We start from the raw sequence: 21,180 nt of genomic DNA, 5'->3' as shown, positions 1-21,180 counted from the left end.
TCAATAGAAAAAAGTTTCGAGCTGTCTCCAACAGTTGAAAGATTCTGAGAGTAGGTTTCCAAAAATATACTTGCAAATGCTAGTGGATAAAACCTGTATCAATCACAATGTGGTAATTAGTGAAACTAGGATGGCTGCACTAAAGCCCTCCAGGAAAGAAATAGAAAACCAGTATGGAGATGAAGCAAAGAGCATAGAGGAGGAAAGCTATGAATGTATTGGTCTCAGGAAGAAATGTGAGAAAGGAGGGACAAAACTGTTTTTACTGACTCCACAGCTGGCATTTTGTTGTGACTTGTTGGTTTGGTTGTCTGTTTTTGTAAAAAAAAAAAAAAGCAACACTACCATCTTTGTTCATGCATAGGTATAATGTGCAGGTTACCCATTCCTTCTGCAAAGTTTCCTATTGCTCCTGAAGAAACCCTGAAGAAACCCTGCTGGACTAGCCCTACAGTTGTAACCTTCCTCATAAGAGCTATGCATAGCCCCCTGAGTCATGAAACAACCTTGCAAAACATGCAGAATCACTGTTTCCTTGCACAGTTTCTCCACACACAGACTGCAGATACCCAGCCTGCAATATTTGCCCATATATTTGATTTCAAACTGGTCTCCTGTGCCCACGGGTTGACTGAATTCTCTACACTTTCCTAACTTGTGCCTTCACAGAGATCGAATTCAACTACATCCATGGTATCAGATCATGGTATCCCTCTGATACCATGAGCCTTCACGAGCACCATTTTGACCTTCACTGGTCAAATTTGGGTGGTGGTGTGGAGGAGTAACTATTTGTCAGTCTCATCTCCAGCTGCTGTGTGTGCTACAGACTGAGGTGGCTCAGCTCATGAGAATGGCTCTTCAGTCTTAGAGCAGGCAAAACCTATTCTCCATTTTCACCTTCCCATTATTTTAAAGGTTCTTCTCTCTGAGCTTTCATTTCCACCCAGGTGCAATGGGTAAAACCTCCACTTGCCACTTCCATTTCCTGAGAGCACCAGCACAAGGAGGCTTCTGAATACCCCATCTTCTGCTTCTCACCCCACTCCTGGCACCAGATGTTTTCAGTAACTGCTCAGCTACGAGTTGCCTGGGGGAAGTCAGGTTCACACAGCCTTCATATCCTACCTGGTCAGTGCTAGGTACCACCAGCAACTGCCCCAGCACAGAGTAGAGCCCCTTCAAGGAACAATTCTGTGTATGCAGACCATAAACTCCCACAGGAGTGCATCAAACCCAAAGAAAGTAGTATATGGAGGCTCTTAAACCCCCATGGATGACATCTGAAATCAGTGAACTGGGATGGATGAATGCTTCCTGAAGAGATCAATAGGGAAATGTTCTGCTAGTCCATGGGCAGCATCCCCAAGAGCGAGGCACTGCATGACTCTTGGACAGAGCTGGTAGGAGGCAGCAAAAGTGCTGATGGGCAACACAGCCCAGCTGCCAAAACCTGCACCAGCACTGAACATTGAGAGCATGAAAAAGAGCAGGTTTGTCTCTGCTCTGGAAGACAGGGATTTGTGAACACCCAGGGACCACTGGTGTGGTGAGCAGGGAGCGTGAGAGATGCTCAAGCATTGAGGATGCTCAAAAGGGAAAGAAACCCAACAGGAACAGAATATAAATGAGTAGTAACTGTGCAGAAAGCAGCTTGTCAACAAGGGCAGAAGCTGAAAGCGCAGCATTATTTCACTCTAGAAATTACCCATCTGAATCCAGTAAGTCCTAAGTGTTTCTAGGATCACCAAAATACCCCCAGCTTCTGTTTAAATTGGTGCTTACCCTCTGCTTTTGCCTGGCAACATTCAGAGTGACAAGGAAATTGTCACAGCACTGAAATGGGAGGAAGGCAAAGACGTGCACAAGTTAAGGCTGGCCTTGTAGGAAAGCAAACAAGCCAGGTCTGAAGAGGCCACATGTGATCATTAAGAACCTTTTCATATCGTACCTGTTTCCTTTTCACACACACACATGGGTCTAGGCTGGGGGAAGATAATGGCAGCAGGTGGGGGGAAGAAGAGTTTTCCTTTGGTTAGGAGAGTAGCTGAGGTGAACTTTGAACAGTCTCATTACCCAGGGCTCCCTCACCTCAGGTTTTGCAGTCAGTGATTGGGCTTGCTCTTTGTTTCACAAACCATCTGCAGGAATCATCTGTGGATATCCTGATCAACAAGTCTAAGGAAAGATCATAATCACATTTTAAGTATAGATGGAAATGTATTGAAGGGAGGCAGCACGGCTCCATTGGCCCTGTTCCTCTATACCTGCAATGGTGATCCATGGAGGCCAACACAAAGAGTTCCTGGGTGTGCATCCGGAGAACCACAGAATCAAAGAATAGCTGAGTTGGAAGGGACTCACAGGGATCATCAAGTCCAGCTCCTGGCCCTGCACGAAACCATCCCCAAGGGACTCACCATGTGCCTGAAACTGTTGTCCAAACCCTCCTTGAGCTCTGTCAGGCTTGGTGCTGTGACCACTTCCCTGGGAAACCCATTCCAGCACCCAACCACCATCTGGGTGAAGAACCTCTTTCTAATATCCAACCCAAACCTGCCCTGACACAACTTCAGGACATTCCCTGGGGCCCTGTCACTGGTCACCACAGAGCAGAGATCAGTGCCTGTCTCTCCTCTTCCCCTCACCAGGAAGTTGTAACTGCAGTCAGGTCTCCCCTCAGTCTCCTCTTCTCCTGCTGAACAGACCAAGTGCCCTCAGCTGCTCCTCACACAGCTTCCCTCAAGGCCTTGAGGAAGCTCAGTAATAGCTTTATATCAAAACTGCCACAATATTCCAGGTGAGGCCCCCAGTGCCGAGCAGAGTGGGACAATCCCCTCCCTCACCCAGCTGGTGATGCTTTGCCTGATGCCTCCCAGGACAAAGTTGGCCCTCCTGGCTGCCAGGGCACTGCTGACTCAGATTCAACTTACCCTTGACCACAACTCCCAGGTCCCTTCCTGTGGCACTGCTTTCCAGCACCTCATTCCCCAGTCTGTCTGAACAGAGAGGTTTGCCCCACCCCAGGCGCAGAATCCGGTACTTCCCCTTGCTGAACTTCATATGGCTGGTGATTGTGCAGTCCTCTAATTTGTAGTATCCTTTCCAGTTCTGCATTTATGAAGGGCCTAAGATGGAGCCATGTGGAAGCCCACTAGTGACAAGTCACCAGTCTTCACTATTACGCTTTGAGCTCAACCCATGAGCCAGTTCCTCACCCACCACATGATGTGTTTATCCAGCTGTGGGATGGACATTTTGTCCAGGATACTGTCAGAGACAGTATCAAAAGCTTTAATGAAATTCCAAAAGATTATATCAACTGGTTTCCCTTGATCAACCAGGTGGGTTACCCTGTAACAAAAAGAAATCAGGTTTGATAAGCAGGACTTTCCTCTCATGAATCTGTGCTGGCTGTAACCCATGACTACATTGCCTTTCAGGTGTTTTTAAACACTTCCTAGAATAATCTTTTCCATAACTTTACCAGGCACTGAAGTGAGATTGACAGGCCTGTAGTTTCCAGGGTCCTCTTTCTTGCCCTTATTAAAAAAAAAATCGGGATAACATTCATCAGCCACAGTTGTCGGCTTTCACACAGTGCTTGGCTGTTCACAGTGTTGTCCCAACTTCTGTGGCTACTGGTGAGGAGCAATAACTCCAGCACTATCAGTTGTTTCACAGGACTCTTGTGAATGAGGTAAGAATCATTAACACTACTCCACAAGCAGCAGTGTTTCTTGCCCAATGGGTTACAGGTGTCCCCTGAGGAAGGGGCAAATTATGTCATTTAACTTGACTAACAAAGCTCCTACAACACACAAAACTGGAGCACAACTTTCATGAAATCTTGCAGTAACTTCATGCTCCAGTCCAAGCACATATGGAGCCATGGGAGGGTGTCAGCCCACGGTGGCTTGGTGTGAGCCTGCCAGACAGAAAGGCAGCCTGCACCCAGCCAGAGGCTTTGGCATGCACCACAGGTGCTCCAAGATGCTCGAAACAAGAACCTGTTCTTTCCTTCCCTTCCTGGAAGAAAGCCCCCCCAAACCTCTGTCATTGCTCAGTGAGACCAAAGGTGGGGCAAGGCACACGTTCCAAAGGCAAACGTCAGCCACAAGGGTTTGGGGTACAAGAGAGTTAGATCCTTCTTCTGCCAAGGGCCTGGGCACAAGAGGGGTGTGGGAAGGCAAGCTCAGTGTGTGAGAACAACTGTGCACCATTTTTCAGAAGGGAAGACTGTGAGTAAAAGCAGCAATTCCCTCCTTGGCCTCCCAGCACTGAAAAATATATGTATAGTACACAGGTACCAGTTCAGGGATCTTGGATTTATTAGGAAAAATCCCAAAATCTGGAAACTGGCCACCAAAAAAACACAGCCTGGGCACTGAAATGTTGCATTTTTCCCCCCAGATGAAATACAAAAGCCAAGCGGGGTGGACACACAAGTGTAGCACGATCCTGGGTACAAGGCTGATAAACAGTCATGACGACTGAAAACTGGAGAAATAGGTTGAAAGCAATACATAAGGTCAAATCACAGTGGAGTAGCACTAGGAGAAGACATTCAAGAGGAGTTTGTTTGACATTTCTGGACTGTCCGCTGTAGGTTTGGGATGCCAACACTGCTTCAAACTTGGGCTGCATGGGACAGACTGAACACTACAAGATCTTAGTGCTGCTGTTTGAGGACATGGCATCAGATGGGATGTGGGTCAACCTCTTTGGGGGACAATATATGCATAAAACCACAGCTTGTTGTGTAACTCAGCTTTACATAAACATAAACATATACACCTTTTTTTTTTTTTTTAAGGACACTGTTCCACTGCCACCACTGTATGCATCTGTACATTTTCTGCTGAGGCAGTAGGACAGCACTGAAAATGAGTGATACTCTCTAGAAGCACATATAAACCATATACACCCACGCACCCAGGGAGCATGGGCAACACCAAATACCTGTTTAAGCACTAAAAGCCACTTCCATGGGCATTTCTCCAGGATATCACGGTGGCCTGTGGGAGTGATTCAGTGAGATGCTAATACTGCTTATGCTTAGCATCTGGCTCCATTTCAGGTGTAACATTTACACAGACAAAAAGTAAAGAAAAAAAAAGAAAAAGAAAAAAGAGAATGAAGTTTGTACCTTTTTTTTTAATCCAGGTTTGAAGAACCTGTCAGTCACAACCATGAATCACATAAAAAACAAAACTAATGGTACAATAAATTTCTGTTTCCCATAAGAGAAAAAACACATATGCTGATATGAAACACAGTGGGAATATTGCAACTGTCTCAGTGAGACACCAAATTCAGACCTGTCAGCTCTGTGGTACCCAGGTTGTACACAGTGTTTGCTTGAAAATATCACTCTTTAGCCACATCCTGGCTCACTGCTGTCTCCATTCTCCCAGGTTTATCTTATAAGGTAGAAAACGTGTAGGCACCAGCTTTGAGCAGCAGTTCCTACAGACCACCTTTCAGAAGTCTGGGTGACTGCTGAAGTGATCACTGCGTCTCAGTGCCCTGCTCAGAGGAGAGAGGTCAGGAAAACTGTGCATTCAGGGCTGGGAGCACCCTCAGTGCAGCCACACAGGGTGAAACTACCACCCTGATTTCCGGACAAACACCTGCTAAACAACAGCAAACGCCGCTGCTCGAGTTCCTGGGAACCCTGGGTGTCTCAAGTGTCTTTCAGACTGTTAAAGCGCCAGTAAAAGGTTTTGTTTCCCTGAAGAGGGCTCTCTGTCTCGGTTTATATAAACAGCGTGATGGTTTTACAATATCAGGAAGGAAGAAAAAAAGAAAACAACAAACCAAAACAAGACAGACAATACCTGTTGTAACTCCATCTACTGTAAGACATGTTCCTGTTGCTGCTGACACTATCCATCTCCGGCTCAGCTACAGCACCTTCCAGCATTGCTCGTCTCCCGCAGACACCGGCTGCCGGGCTTGGGATTCAGACACCTCTCTGCAGACGGGCCCGCCGTGGGGATGCGGGCAGACGCCTCCGGCCCTCCGCGGCAAGACCCAAATTCACCGCGGAGCAGCGGCTTCGCATCGAGCTCTGGATGCTCGGAGCAAACCACTGTCAGCGCAGGGAGGGAGGGAGGGAGGGATGCAGGGAGGGGGAGGCTGCCGGGGTCCCTGCCGAGGGGACCGGCGGCAGGATGCTCTCAGCCGCCCGGCAGACACGAAGGCGCTCAGGTAATAAACTGGAGCAAGGGTGCTAAGCTGCTTAAGAGATATTCAGCGAGCCTGTGCTGAGGAGTGCAGCAGCTTGTGCGCCTCCTGCTCCAGCACACACGCCTTATTTATTTATTTATTCTGGTTGCCACAGATACGGGTCCATCGCTCTGACATCAGCCGCCTCCCACCCACCACCCGTCCCTGGGTCTCGCCAGCATGATCCTCCAGGCAGGCACCGATCGCATCCCGGCATGTGGGGTCAGCGCTGGGAGCCGGCTGCGCTCAGGCAGCTCCACGGGATCATCTCCCCACCCGGGGCATGGCCTTGCTGCTCATCCTCCCGCAGCACTCGCTGCAGCCCCTGTGCCTGGCAGGTTGGTGTGCACGCTTCTCCAGGGGTCACTCAGAGTTCAGAAAAAGCGCTTTGCACACCCCGTTTCAGTCCCTGGTTTTGCACAGCCCACGGCCCCAGTTTGCCCCAGAGCTGAGGCAGCAATACCGGCGTGACCCTGGTCTCGGGGGCAGGACTGAAAGCCAAACCAAAACACTTCGTGATTCCTGCCCTCATGTCCCTGGTGGTAACCAGCAGTGTTCAGTGTCAGGGCCTGTGCTGAGGACCTGTGGGTCTCCTTTCTCCTGCCAGCTGCAGGAAGCACAGGGGATGCAATGTTCCCAGGTGCCCACACCTGCCAATTGGTGGGAATCAGATCTTTCTTGCTGAGTATTTTCTGATTAGTTCTGATAGCCACAATATGAAGGGACTGTGAAAGAGTAGTTTAAACCGAAACACTTTACCAAAACAACAAAACAAAAACAACAAAAAACTTTCTTCAAATTAATTTGTGGTTTTCCTTTTATGAAAACAAGAGTTAAACAGAGTTTGTCCAGTACCTTTGCCTTTTCAAGAGGCTTTCTCCTATCTCCTCTTAAAATATTTTCTTGCTCTCAGCTTCCCAGTGTCACGCTGATTGTGAAGTTTGCATGGCTGTGCAGTGTCAGAATCACGACCCTCTGCATGGGGCAGCCTTCACAAATCCTACCAAAGAGCAAGGCTTACTGATGGCGCTCTGAAGACAGTTCCAGGACAAGGATATCTTGCAGAGTCAGGTGTAGACAGACACAAGTTTTCTTTTTCCAGATGCTGCTTCAGAACTGCTGAGACCTCGTGGTGCACAGCACTGCCCAGGGCATTGGGCCCTGCCCTACCCTTCCCTCCTGATTTATCCCTTCTCAATCTCCCATAACACCATAAGCACAGGGGGCTGCCCGGAGGACCTGACCATACTTTGAAAAACAGTGATGCTACCAGAAGCAGTGCCAGGTCAGCACAGTCACCCTGAGGGTGACCCAGAATGTCTACATACCCCATATGTCTACATACTGCTCTCAAACCTTTCCCAGCCAGTCTTTGGCCTGCACTAGTATCTCCTGGACCCTTCCCTCACTGCTTGGCCCCCCAGGTGGCTGGCCCTGGTCTAAGCAGTACACACTCCCATCTCCTACATGTAAAATCTCTCAGGAGAAATTACTAAAAATCCCAAGCTTACATATCTAAGGACTAGAAGGGACTTGGGTCAATCAGGCTCAATCCCTCATCTCACAAACAACAGTATCTGATGAGTGGTTTGAGGTTGAAGCTCCAGAGGCTCCTTGACCTCCGCTCTGCCAAGAGACAGAGATTTCCCATTCCTAGCTCAAAGGTATACACAGACATCTGTTATCCACTTGTTCATGCACCCTCCAGTTCCTTCAGTTCAAGTAAGTGAATACCTGTCATCAATCTTTTAATTTCCAGTCTTCATTTTCAGAGGGTGAATAGGCCAAACCCTTCATGCCTTCCCATCAGGACAGGCAGAACCAGCCTAATAGCTTTTTTCATGTACCAATTTTGATTCAAATCAAACCCTTCCTGAATATGGGTGATACTTGTCAACACTTCTTTCGAATAGGGAAAACATTAGGCAGGTTTCTCCCTGGAATGGCAATTAAGGTGCCCAGACCTGGGCCTTGCTCCTTGTAATTGCATACACACTGCAAGCCTCTCATCCTGACCTCTGTTACAGGTGCTGCTGTGTACAGGCAGCACATTCCCATTTATGTTATTTATAATCCACACTGAGTGACTTGAATGAAATGGACCATCTGAAACGGAGGAGGGAGTTACTCACAGTCCATCTCCTCCACCTACCTGCTCTGCTTACACTGAGGCAATTGTAAGTGGGCAAACTGAAGCCTCACCATTTACTTGCCTGTTGGATTACTCAGGCCAACATTTTTCACATGGGAGCAGATGAAAAACCACCCTGATGAGCCCTTGTATCCCAGAGAAGCCTCTCTCAGAAACAAACACTTCAAGGCACATCAAAAAAAGCAAGGAGCACAGGCTGGCTGTTGGAGTAAGGGCTCTCCTCTCCACGTGAGAGAAGAGTAGCTCACTGGCACCTCAGGCTTCTTCTCACCATCCTGGACCAAAGCATTGAGGAGGAGAACATCAATCATGGTGGTTCATACTGAGATGGGGCAAACACAGCCATACACCCATCGTCATCTTGTCCCAGCGTGCTGAGGCAGGCGGGCTTTGGGTTGACCCTGCTGACCCTCATGGCAAACACAGCCTTTCCAGAGGGGTAACACACCAAAGCCAAAACCCCACATATAAACAGAGTACCAATTTGGCAGAGCAGTGCTTGGAGAACTGGCCTGTGTCTGCCTTGGGGGATCCCTTCACACACATACTCAGAGAAGAGGTGCTCCAGAATAAAAGCAAGCGTGCTCTCCACTGCTCTGCTGTGGGTAAACAATGGTCTAAGACTTCTCAGAAAAATACTTTGCACAGCAGATTTAGCCTCCCAGGACATAACTATCTCCCTGCTTCCTGCATATATTTGACAAACTCCCTGAATGCAAAAATCTCCCAGCTTTCCTGCTCAGGAGTTTCTCAATTCTTGTTTCACTAATTCAAAACAAACACTAATGACTGACAGTGAAGCCTCTGCCTGTGATTAATTGTGATTACCTCCAGCTCCACTTCTGCCCCCCCTGACCTCACAATCTGCATTGCTGACAGTATTACTTTAAAATTGAAATTTGCAAAAAGGCTTCAGTGGGGAAGCACGGGAACTCATAAGCTAAGGCAAGGTGAAGAGACACAAAATGAGATCCATGCTGGAATTCAGTCAGAAAGAGAAATGGTTGTCTTGCCATGCATTCTACTCAGCTCCCAGTGCTGCAAGGCTTGTTTGTGCATGGCCACAGCTACAAACATCCAAACTGACTCACAGCTGCTCCCTGTTTCAAGAGATTCCCTCTGACCACTGCAGATACAGGGACATCTCAAAGCAAGCATGTTTAATCTGGGGGAAGCAAGGGGCTAGATTTCTGGATTAGAACATATGAGTACTGGAGCACTAATAGAATTTCAGTTCTCAAAAGTGTTGAGAGGTTGCCCCACAGAGTGCCCATCCCAGTGCCAATTGGGTGAAAGGCTGGAACTGAGCACCAAGAAAACACAAACCCTTTTTTTCAGGTGTTTAGTATATAGCAATCGACCTTATCATCCAAATTAAAGTGATCTGGAATATTGGCTTGAGCTGTTGAAATACCACAGGAATTGAACTGGCAGCAGGTCTGAAGCTAACAGGCTGTTCCTGCATTTCCATGCTGGCACATACCCTGCTCCAAAGAAGTGACAAACTACCTGCTGAGTCACTGGATGGAGCCAAACAGGTTTAACAGCAGAAAGTCCAGAACCCTACATAGAACAACTCTAGATTAGGTATCCTAGAAATACTGAGGTCTAAGTGCACATTTGGGCATGCCCAGACAATTTTCCCAGCACAACATTATGTTTGTGACCAACCATTTGTTCCATCATCGGGTGTCTGTGGCTGCAGAATCTGCCCCCTCATTACAGTCCAGAGGTGAGCTCTGCAGAGACACAGACAGGTCTCTGCTCTGCCCAGCCAGAAAGGCACTGATCAGAGCAGACTATGGCATCGGCTTTCCTGCTCCAAAACCTCAGCACCAGCGCGGACCTGCTAAATGGATGAATCGTCAGATCTCCATTCCTATCGTAAGGATCGCAGCTACCCCCACCAGGACGGCGCTTTCCAGCCACCGCCCCAAACAGTTCCTCAATGAGATTAGGAGTCCTTCAGCAGTGCTAATTAGTGCTTACGCAAACAAGGATTTCTCCAAGCCCTCGGGGCTGCTGCCTGGAGAGGACGATGCTCCCTGATCTGCAGGCAGTGCCCTGGGACGGGGACCTGCACAGGGGCAGTGGGGCACTAATGCCCTTCCCCTGCTGCTTCTACAGAAAAGTTCCTACCCTCCTCCGCCTGAGGGGCTGCCCCGTTCAAACTCTGACCAGGAGGAGATGAGATGAGAGTGAGGACAGAGGAGATCTGGTCCCTTCAGCACCGTTTTAAGAAGGGACTTTTTCAGACCATCACCATCACATGCTGTGAGACACCCGCTGCCTCCAGCAGGCTGCCGGGGGACAGTGCCAGGGTGACATTTACGAGTTTCCAGCAGGAGACTATTGTAACCCAGCCTCCACGTCAGCTGGCTTGAACAAAACACGCATGTTTTCCTTCAGAAACCAGACGTGTTTTAGGACAGCTGCAGGAAAACCTCAAAAATCTGTTACAAACCCTTTCACACCTGGTAGACATCAGCGCATTCCCCTGCAGAACAAATATCTGGGCCCCACTTAGGTTTATACCTAAGCCTAAATAAAATGACGCCCTGGGGTTTGAGCGCACCCCTGAGTGAGGTCCATAAAGCAAGAGCCTCACACCTGCTCCGGACAAATTCAGGAATTAAGAATCTCGACTATGCGTCGGCACCACTTGTGTTCCTGCAGGCACCTGACCAGCAGCAGTGCGAGACACTGTGCGTGCCCAGGGATTCAGGAACAGCACTGCAGAGCCTACAACCTCACAAGGGCTCTGCTGTCTTACAAGAAGCATGAGATGCTTGTGAAAAAAACAAAACAAAACAAAACAAACACAGCTTAAAGGGAAAAAAAAAAAAAGGCAAAGACAGGCTGCAAGGAAAACTATATCCCAGCACAGCAGAGGACAACAGCACAAAAGCACCAGAGAGGAGAGGTTAGTTAAAACGAGGAGAAACACACACCAACGGGACGAGCAGAGGCGACCCTGGGCCACCTGGCATCTGTGCTGGGCACTCATAAGCCAGTGCCTTGGATGACATAATGCTTTATGCAGGGAAACTAGGGAAGGAGGAATGTGCCTGTTTGCTTTTCCACATGCCCTCATATTACTCTGCCAAAGTAAAGCTCGTGAAAGTTAGGCTTAACGATTTTGTCTGAAAAAAGAGAGTATTTACATCCTTAAGAGCATCTGGCATAATTCAGTGTTTCATCTTCCTTTCAAGGGATAATGCAGCTTCTAAAAATTGCCTCCAAGAGCCATTATAATTTTACACTGCTCCTGATATAATAAACAGCTTCATTTGTCAGTCTGCAGGCACTTCACTAAGAAGCCAGCACCGCTATTTACATCTTGCAGAAAGGAACCTGAAGCAGCACAGCTTTCCCAACAGCAACCAAGAAACCCCAGGAGACATCCCCACTGCCTGCAGCCTCCTGAGCCCTGCTGCAGCACCCCACACACTGCAACGCCCCCGAGTCCCACGCAGCCACAGGATGACCCAAACCTCTGATAATCTTCTGCCTGCAAGTGTTTAGAGATCTGACTATGCCATTTGTGGTGGTTTCAAACTTCCTCTCTTTACAAGGAACTGGCACTGCACTCATGAGACCTCAACCTCTTCCTTCTTTTTAAGCAAGTAGAAAATACCATATTTACTATACATATATTATGTGTATGCTATATTTGCTCTACAGAAAATACTATAATTACTAAACCAGAGGAAGTCCATAGCAGCGTGGGTGCTGATCTGCATTTTTTAGCAGGCTCTGTCTTCCTCATGGATCATATTACTGAAAGGACAGCATGCTGGTTTCCTCCATCTGTACAGTGCTAACTGCTAAGGCAATCTCTTAGTAGCTCATTAGTTCCTTTCATCCCCTACTCATCTCAAATCTTTCCTGAATTCCCACATGTACAGAAACGGTGGTACATAAAACATGAGACTGTGCTGACAGGTGGGCATAGTGGCCTTCTGTGAGATATTGCTCTGTTAATCAATAAAAATACAAATTGAAACATAAAAACTGGTACAAAGCAGCTCTGGACACTGATGCAACCACATGCCCCTCCTTTGGGACACTAGCAGCCTCCCAGTGTTTCCCTCAGGCTGCAGCAGCTCGTGTCAGCCCTGAAAGCCTCGGAGGAGTCAGCTGGCAGCACTGCTCTTTGGGAAAAGACACAGATAATTTGACACAGTGCGTGTACCCAAGAGTGCCTGCTGAATAAGGGTTTTGTTTTTTCCCCACAGTTTTTGTTTCTATTAGTTGCAAGGCCCTCACAGCACTGGGCTGTACACAGGCACGCTATCTGGGAAGGCAGCGTGAAGACAGGCGAGAGATGCGAGACCCCAAAACACCACTCAGATCCAGCAGCTTCAGCTGGGTCAGCTGATGCTTCAGCATCATCAGATGCTTCAGCTCCAGAAACAAGTTGTGAAGGAATCATTCCTGAGACTCAGAGGACTGAAAGTTATCTTTGTCCTTCATTAACCGAAACAAAAAAACACAACCAACCAAAAAAACCCCAAAACAAAACAAAAAATTAAGTAGCTCAATTCCAGTCACCATCTGCAGGGGATTTTTATATTGCATTCTTCCCTCTGGACTGCCACCCTCCTATCTGTGAAAGAAGTTCCTAGCTTCACCAACAGGAATTCAGGTTCAACGAAACCACAGTAATATTTCTTTAATACAAATATTTTTTAATGGGCTTAGATAAAAGAGGTACTGTGCTTATAATAATCCACATCATCTAGCAAAGCACAGAAGTAAAAACGTAACATCACGTCTTACTAACAGTGTTTTAAATCCCTGACCTGCACTATACATGTTGTTCCCCTTCCTGTTCCTCCGTGGTTCCTGCCAGCTTCAGCATTCAGAAGCAAATTGTCAATGCCTTGTTTGGTTGTGTCCTCAAACACAGTACTGCTGCTCCTGCAGATTTCTGAAGCTACCACAGTGGTTAAGCAGCCAGCCAGGTAGTCCTGTCCTTAAAGCCGTGCAGTAACAAGGACTGACACTGACTGGCTTCTAATAAAGGGAACTTTTGTCATAGAATGGAATCACAGAATGAGTTGGTTTGGAAGGGACCTCAGACCATCTCATTCCAACCCTTCTGCCATGGGCAGGGACACCTTCCACTAGACCAGGCTGCTCAGAGCCCTATCCAACCTGGCCTTGACCACTGCCAGGGATGGGGCGTCCACAGCTCCACTGGGCAACCTGTTCCAGTGCCTCACCACCCTCCAGTAAAGAATTTCTTCCATAAAGCAACTGTACATCTGGCTAGAGAAGACACTCAGTAGAAGAAACATTAAAACAGTGCTCCTCAGGCTTTACAGATCAGTCTGGAGAGAGGAGGGGGAAATTAGGAAATTTACTCCTTTGAAAATTAATTTTTAAAGCTTACAAAGTAAGTTACTGTTGTTCAAATGTCATGAGAAATGTCATTAGGAAAATAGAACATGAAGTATTTAAAAATATAGAAAAGTTAATTTGAGATTTTACAATGAAATCCAGAAACACACCCACATCCTTCAGGCTGTCCTCTCAGCTGGAAAGTGGCAATTTGTCACCTCAGTATAGTGACAAGCCAAAAATGAGGGGGCCACCACATCTCAAAGGACAAAAAATGTCATCCTCAGTAGAACAAGCAAAAAAGCACCAACAAATCTGCCTGCATCTGTCAGCCCTACCACATCTCAGGGGATTTGTGAGAAACAATGACAGATCTCATCTTGGAACATGCATACACCCCAGTTTCACTTCCCAGCCTTTTAGCGTTCTGAAATGAATAATATAATTTCCAGATATGGAAAAAAAGTCACTTGATCCTGCTCTGGCTGAGAAGAGCTTTGAATTGCAAAATCCTTCACTAGACCATAAAACCATCACAAAGATCTGCTCTTGTGCAGGGCACTATTCCAGAGGATCCACATGCTGGTAGTAAAGTAGCCGAATTTTTTGGCAGGTGACCAGTTGGAAACTAAACTGCAAGCCTTGTAACGTATTGATTTCTCATTCACGGGCAGCAGACCATAATTAAAGAGCAAAACACCTTGTCCTTCTGCACACGAGGTACAATCCCTGTTTCATGGTTCACATAAAGCACCTGAGCCTGAGCTGCAAGCCTTCACCTTTTTGTCTCCTTGCCATCCTGCTTGACAAGGTGCTGCTTGCCCAGAAACAACCAACTTCTCTGCAACGGGAAGCAGCATTTAACACGTTCAAAAATATAAGAGGTACCCGATTACCCCCTAAAACACACTGCTGGAGCTCTAAGATGCTTTAACTAAAAACTGTGGGTTTAAAAGGGGCTTTGCCTTTGTCCTTGTATAATTCCATAGGCTCCTGGTGACCCATTCCACCAGCAGTTTACCAACTGGTTCTTCCCAGCTTGGTGTCATCTGCAAACATGGTAAGAGTGCTCTTATTTGTCTCCTTCAGGTCACTGACCAAATGTTTAAGATGAGGGGTTAGATCCAGCACTCCTCTTGTCACCATACTCTACCCACAGAAGCCAATCACTACCCTCTGAGCCCAATCCACCAGTCAGTGCTTTACCCATCTGGTTGTCCATCCACCCAGTCCACAACATCCCAACTTTGATATAAAAATATGTGGGGAGAAAGTGGTGAAAGCCTTGCTGAATCGAGGTAAAAAACCATACGCTTCTCTCCCCTTGTCCACAAATTTAGTCACTTTATCACAGAAGGCCATCCTGGCGGCCAGGTTTGACTGACTCCAGTAAATTTGTGCATTCATGTGGACCATTCCCAACCACTTCTATTTTATATGCCCAAAAACATGTTCCTGGAGGACTTGCTGTGTGACTTGCCAGCCACATGTGGGAGGCTGACTCCCAAGAGTTCTCCACATTGCTCTCCAGGCCTTGCTTGAAGAGGGGTGCAACACTTGCTTTCCTCCTGATCTCCAATCAAGATGGCCATGAAAGATGTCCCAGCAGCCTTGTGAGGGCAGTAGAACGTTCTCTCACCTATCTTGGGTGGAGCCCATCAGGTCCTGTGATTTTGGATGGGTTGAGCCCTCTGAAGTAACCCCTGCCTTGATACTCCATCCACTACTCCTGACTCTTCTCCTCATTCTACTTTCTCCTATGGACCTGGGACACCTGAGTCTGGGTACTGTGTCTATTGTCCCTAAATAACCCAGCAACAGTTCCCCCTTTTCCTTATCCAACAAGTCATACCTAACTCTTTAAAGACAAACACAGAGGAGCTGTCTGGAACAGTATGAGGAACAGCCTGGAGGATTAAGTCAGATTCAGTCCTAGTAATATGAAGAAGTCCAGTAGTAGTTCTAAGGCATTGCTCTGGTACTACACATGGGAAACAGGTGTGTATTCCCTATCTGCACATCCAGAGCCCTTCAAAAGACATTTCAAGTAATACTGCTGGGAAGAAATCACCACAGAGCAGCTTCTGGCAGAAGTGGTGGAGCCCAGACCTCAGAACTTGGCAATGACAGACGCCTTCCCAGACACCTTACAAAACCAACAAAACATGGTATTAGACCCCGGCAGATGCCAACAGCATCATGAAGCTGGCTGTTGAAATGAGGAGCTGAATGATCTCAATCTGGTTGTTTAAGAGTAAGGTAAACAGGAGAGGTCTCATTGCCTTTTAATTAATTGCACACTGGATATCCACAAGACAAAAAAAAGTACCAAAACATTCAGAATTCACAAGGTATTCCCTTCCATTTCCCAGAAACACAAATGGTTGAATAGATACTTTGAAAGTGGTGCTAGGGAGGAACAGAAAGTTACAGCAAACACAGGGTGCTTTACAAAGCCTTGAAACTGCATCCCTCAGAATGGCCAAAAATCAGCCTTTTGCATGAGAGGGACGGCTGTGTAACAATCAGCATCAGCTCTCAGAGCCAGTGTGGTACTCCACGCTTGCATTAAGGCACTTGATTATTCACAAGTAATAAAAATCAACTCAAGACACAACAGCAGAGCCTCATGAGGCAAGAGAGAGGAAAGAATGCCTTTTACAGTCAGACGAGCAGACATTCTTCAGAGAGGCAATGAGGGACTGGCACATTTCAGAGTGTGCAGGAGGAATACTGGAGTACATATGAACTTTTACTCTGTTTGGGAATCATGGCAGGTGTTGCCTGAAAACTGCAGTAGAAAGAAGAAAAGCATTACAACACTGATTCACTTTCAAAGGCCAGCACTACAGTCGAGAGATTTCCCCACTTCTCAGAGAAATGCCAGCACTGGTGCCTAGATGAGAGGGACTACATTTTTGTCATGCTGACTGCAGTCATCATGTAGATGTATTATTTAGCTGAACATGAAGTGTTTATACATAACTTTCTGACGGCAAATTGTACATGTTATTAATGATATACGAATATTACTCATTTTTGCTTTGCCTCTTGTATTCCTAGCACAGCCGGCAACTATAAAAGTTTGGCAAACTATGAAGAAATTAAGAATTGGTACAATATTTTAATTAACACGCATCTAATGTTTCAGACTGCAAGCATCCTTCCTGCTTTTCACAATTTCTTTGCAACCTCTATTTATAAATCATTGTTTTTTCCCCAGCTACTGACCATACCAGATTTTAGAGAGCTCATGGAAAAAAAATTCCTCAGAAACAGCCCTGACACATGGCCCCGTTTAATTATAGATCAACAGCTTCGTTATGGTTCCCGTCGTTCATTCCTAGCCTGCTTGTAAAAATAGGCACTTTAACTCTGTACAGGGATTTCGGTGAAAGCAACACTTGCTAACTGCACGTAGGGCTGCCCCTGGTGCCATCTCGTGGTGATCGTCAGAGATCCCTGGGCATTCAGAGGACTACTTGTGCCGTGCTACTGCTCTTCAATTCAGTTTAAGTGATGTGAAAACTGTCCCTAGTACGTGTTAATCCACGCCTAGGACTAAGAGACAACGAACCAAGAGGTTTTATCGCTGCCTCTACTTGCATTTTTAGTGCCTGTGTTTTGCTTGGTAACTTCTCTCTCTCCAATACTTTCACACCAGAAGCATTTTTTAAAAATGTAGTAATTTATGAAGTCACTACAGAGTAGTGAGTGCCAAATATGGTGTACCTTACTACAGCAGGATCCAGCTCAAAAAGTAGCTGAACAGAGTAGTTCAGCAACAAGGCAATGCATTTACTACCTGCTGGCTTTCTGAGGAACATGACTAATTATATTACATGCATTAATATAATTTAGCTTTTGCGTAGATCTGTCCTTTATATTTAATCCACAGGAGTCTCTCAAACTCTCCAAAATAAATGCCGTCTTGCAAGTCTAGTACAGCAAGCAGAAAGCAAGCCTAGCACATATTCACAGTGTTGTTTCTAAGTATTAAGCTCTCCTTGGAGTTTAATCCATTGTCTTTTCCACACCTGCTGCTACTCATTTAAAGCTTTGTCTTCCCAGCTACAGGCTACTTCAGCTGCTACCCATCCTCATTCCTGCACCTGAACTGTTGCATGCCACTGTTTCCATGGTCAGAGCTCTACAAGAATATTTGAATATTAAGAATATTCCTAAATTTTCTGGCCTTACAACACGTGTGCACAACATTGGGACTAAGACCTTGAACACACCTCTACTCATACCCATGCAAAACCTAGAACCTGTTTCGAGCCTGCAGTGTTAACTTGGCTTAATAGTAGAGCCAGGTAAGAAAGGCAGAAAAAGCCACATTTAGAAAGTGGTAAGCACTGCATTTATCATCTGGGATGCTCTGATGAAGAGCCCACCTCAACAACTTTAAGCCTTCAGGTTTTGACAAAGACTGCCGCCCTGCTGTAAGTCAGTGCAGCAACATGGGAAACACAGCCATGCCCCCACGTTTCCAGCTTGATTCTTTTCCTAAATTCTATATGAGTGGGGTTTTTTATCATGGTTTTGGTACATGAGGATAATCAACTTCCAAAATCCATGCTTAAATCAAGTGAACAAACACATCCTATTTAGCAGATTCCTGACCCTTTCAAGGCAACAAACTTCTAAATAATAAGTGCAGATAATTTTTGGCAGTGCTGGGCTTGTCATGACTGACTTCAAAAATATTCTGTTTGGAATAAGCTCATTAAAGTTTTATAAAAGATTACATGGCAAGGCCAGTCAATGACAACTACAGCTATGCCACAGGTAAAATCTTGTCACATAAATGACGTCAGAAGAGCATTAGCTAATATTTTTGTTTGAATCCAGACTCGAATTTTATCAATGATGACTAACCACAAGGCCATGCATAAAGTCAGAGTTTTCCTTGGCATTTGTGGGAGTTAACGCCTTCCAAATGTATTTTGCTCTATTAACCCTTTCACCACAGCTCATCTCATGCTCCTACGCTGGGCCAGCCAGGCTCACTTTGAGCATTTATCTGATGGCCTCTTGCCTGAGGGCTCAACACCCAGCACTCCAACAGTAGCTTTGCTTCTGCAGAAAGAGATGGGGCATGGCCAGGGTGCATTGCATCTGTACCAGCAATGGTGTGGCCAGCAGGACCAGGGAGATGATTGTCCCTCCATACTTAGCCCTGGTGTGGCTGCACTCTGAGTCCTGCTCTAGTCCCTCACTTCAGAAAGGACATTGAGGTACTGGAGCAAGTCCAGGGCAGGGCAACAAAGGCGGTGAATGGGCTGGAGCACAAGTCCTATAAGGAGCAGCTGAGGGTGTTTAGCCTGGAAAAAAAGGAGTCTCAGGGGAGACCTTATCACCCTCAATAATTACCTGAAAGGAGGATGGAGCTAGGTGGGGGTTGGTCTCTTCTCCCAGGCAACCACTGACAGGACACGATGAAATGGCCTCAAGCTGCACCAGAGCAAAACACCTTTTGAGAGAAAGATCATCCACCTCATATACCTGCACAACCCTGCGGTTCTACCACACTGGGTTAGTTTTAACCCGCAGTTAACCCTTTATTTATCTCCTTTCTGCACAAAGTCAATTTATAATTATCAGCACTATCACTGGCTCTACTACCCCTGCTCAGAACATGTCACAAAAAAGAGCAGATTTTAGAGCAGGTGATGTAATAAAACTTTTGGAAATTCTCCTCTTCACCTGAATGTTAGATCGCATGTGAGTATTGATGGAGAAGAGTTGCCAGGTCAGAGAAAGCAAATATATTAACCACAACACGCATAAGGAACTAGACTACTCACACGGAAGTAACTCTTCCCCAGTTCTGGACCAGTCATAAAACTTGTCCAAATGCATGAAAAGGCTTTTGCCTGTGAGCAGGCCAATCCACCTCATCCAGTGGAGCAGCAGCTTCAGCAGTGTGAGACTCCAGAAAGTCATTTTGGGCTTTGAAACACAGATCCCGACCATCGTCTGTGCTTTAAGAAGAGCAGGAGGTCATTTCTGGGTACATTTTAAGTACTCCAGACTCCTGAACTGTGAGTTCAAAGGATTTATGGATGTGGCCTTGAACTGAAGTAACTTCAAACGTAAGTGACAAACCTCTTAAGCACTGCTTCTGCCAGGTAAAGTCATAAGAAACTCTCTCTTGGGTTGTCAGCTAAACTCTATCCTACAGCAAGGTGGCAATGTTGTAAATTCATAACTAATCCAAGGCATGTGGATAGGGGCTACTACTTTTGGAAAGACTGACAAGAACCTTATTGTATTTTTCAAGCTCCACACTAGGGCCAGAAGTGTCATTTTTCACCATTACCTTCAGGTACAACAATCAGAAAACCAAATCATTCAAACACCTTACGCTGTTTTGAACTCATGACCACCTAGATCACCACTACTAGCCAAAAATCTGTATTACTGTTCTAAATATTTCCTTCAAGTCTGAAGAGTAGGATCAAAATGCCTACATTTAACATCTCCTTAATGTGCCACATATGAACCAGTCTCAAAAAGAGACCACAAGAATTACACAGAGGAGATTTTTCTGTATGTTCTCTCTGATAGAAGCCTTAAAAAGCACATGCACATGTCCTGAGTTATTAAACTTAGAGCAGACTTCCACAGCAGCTGCTGGTGGTCCCACTTTTGTTTAAGTTGTTTGTAAAGCTCACCATGTTTACAATGCGGCTTAGCAGGAGTAGGTTGCTTAGCATTAACCACTTCAAAGCTCTGTAGGAGGGAAAGCAAAGCTGTGGGGCTCTGCCACCTCCTCTAGCAATTACAAGGAGTTGCACGTTAAAAAATACTTGTATAGATAAGTCTATTACTTAAAACCATTCTACCAGGAGTGAAAAGTTTAAAAAAAAAAAAAAAAACCAATAAAACCTAAAGATATTTGCACCTCAGAAGTTCAGTCCCAACACACATGCTGTAATTTGTTGTCTTAACTCATTCTAATGCCACACATTCAGTGACTTAACTCCAGAGAGGCTTTACATAGCTGAGAAAACACGTGCTGTTTGCTACAGGCTGTAATTTCTTACATTTGACTTGAAAAATGCAATACATCTCCCAAATGTGCTCCCACTGTAACTTCTTGTTTGAGTCTTCTACACATTCCTCCTAAGCAGCCTTTCATCAACCAATAAATCCATCGGAGGAGGGTGAAGCTACCCACTCTCTCAAAACTGCATTACACAAGCTAATCTAAGTTATATAAAAAAACCTTCAATTCCTCTGCAATGCCTGGCACCAGCACTGCTTCAAGGTTTAATTCTTTTCTGCTGTAAAGGTAACAGAAGTTGTTTAAGTCCCGTTGTCTCAGGAGACATGTACAGATTTATGGCAGAGCACCTGAGAGTGAGCATAACCTGAATACACAAGAATTGTCGACTGGACCACTGACTACATACTCCAAGCCAAAACAAACAACAGCTTTTATC

At 46.1% G+C, this 21,180-nt stretch overlaps 1 protein-coding gene across 6 annotated transcripts in view; it reads right to left on the bottom strand.

The window, feature by feature from the left end:
• TUB (TUB bipartite transcription factor) overlaps positions 1-5,971 on the bottom strand; it is a 159,491-nt gene extending 153,520 nt beyond the window's left edge. For 2 of the 6 annotated variants that reach the window (XM_050334841.1, XM_050334844.1), the window contains exon 1: positions 5,841-5,971. In XM_050334841.1, coding sequence (XP_050190798.1) covers positions 5,841-5,926 — 86 coding nt within the window. In that variant the 5' untranslated portion in view covers positions 5,927-5,971. The remainder of the gene's footprint in view (positions 1-5,840) is intronic. The other 4 variants (XM_050334838.1, XM_050334842.1, XM_050334843.1 and 1 more) reach the window with 3 other exon arrangements.
• Positions 5,972-21,180: the final 15,209 nt, after the last annotated feature.

The sequence above is a fragment of the Myiozetetes cayanensis genome, unplaced genomic scaffold (genome assembly GCF_022539395.1).
Source record: "Myiozetetes cayanensis isolate MyiCay16 unplaced genomic scaffold, myiCay2020 scf6-25, whole genome shotgun sequence".
NCBI lineage: Eukaryota > Metazoa > Chordata > Aves > Passeriformes > Tyrannidae > Myiozetetes > Myiozetetes cayanensis.
Note: the sequence above shows the minus strand (reverse complement) of the source record. Positions and strands in the feature narration are given on the sequence as shown.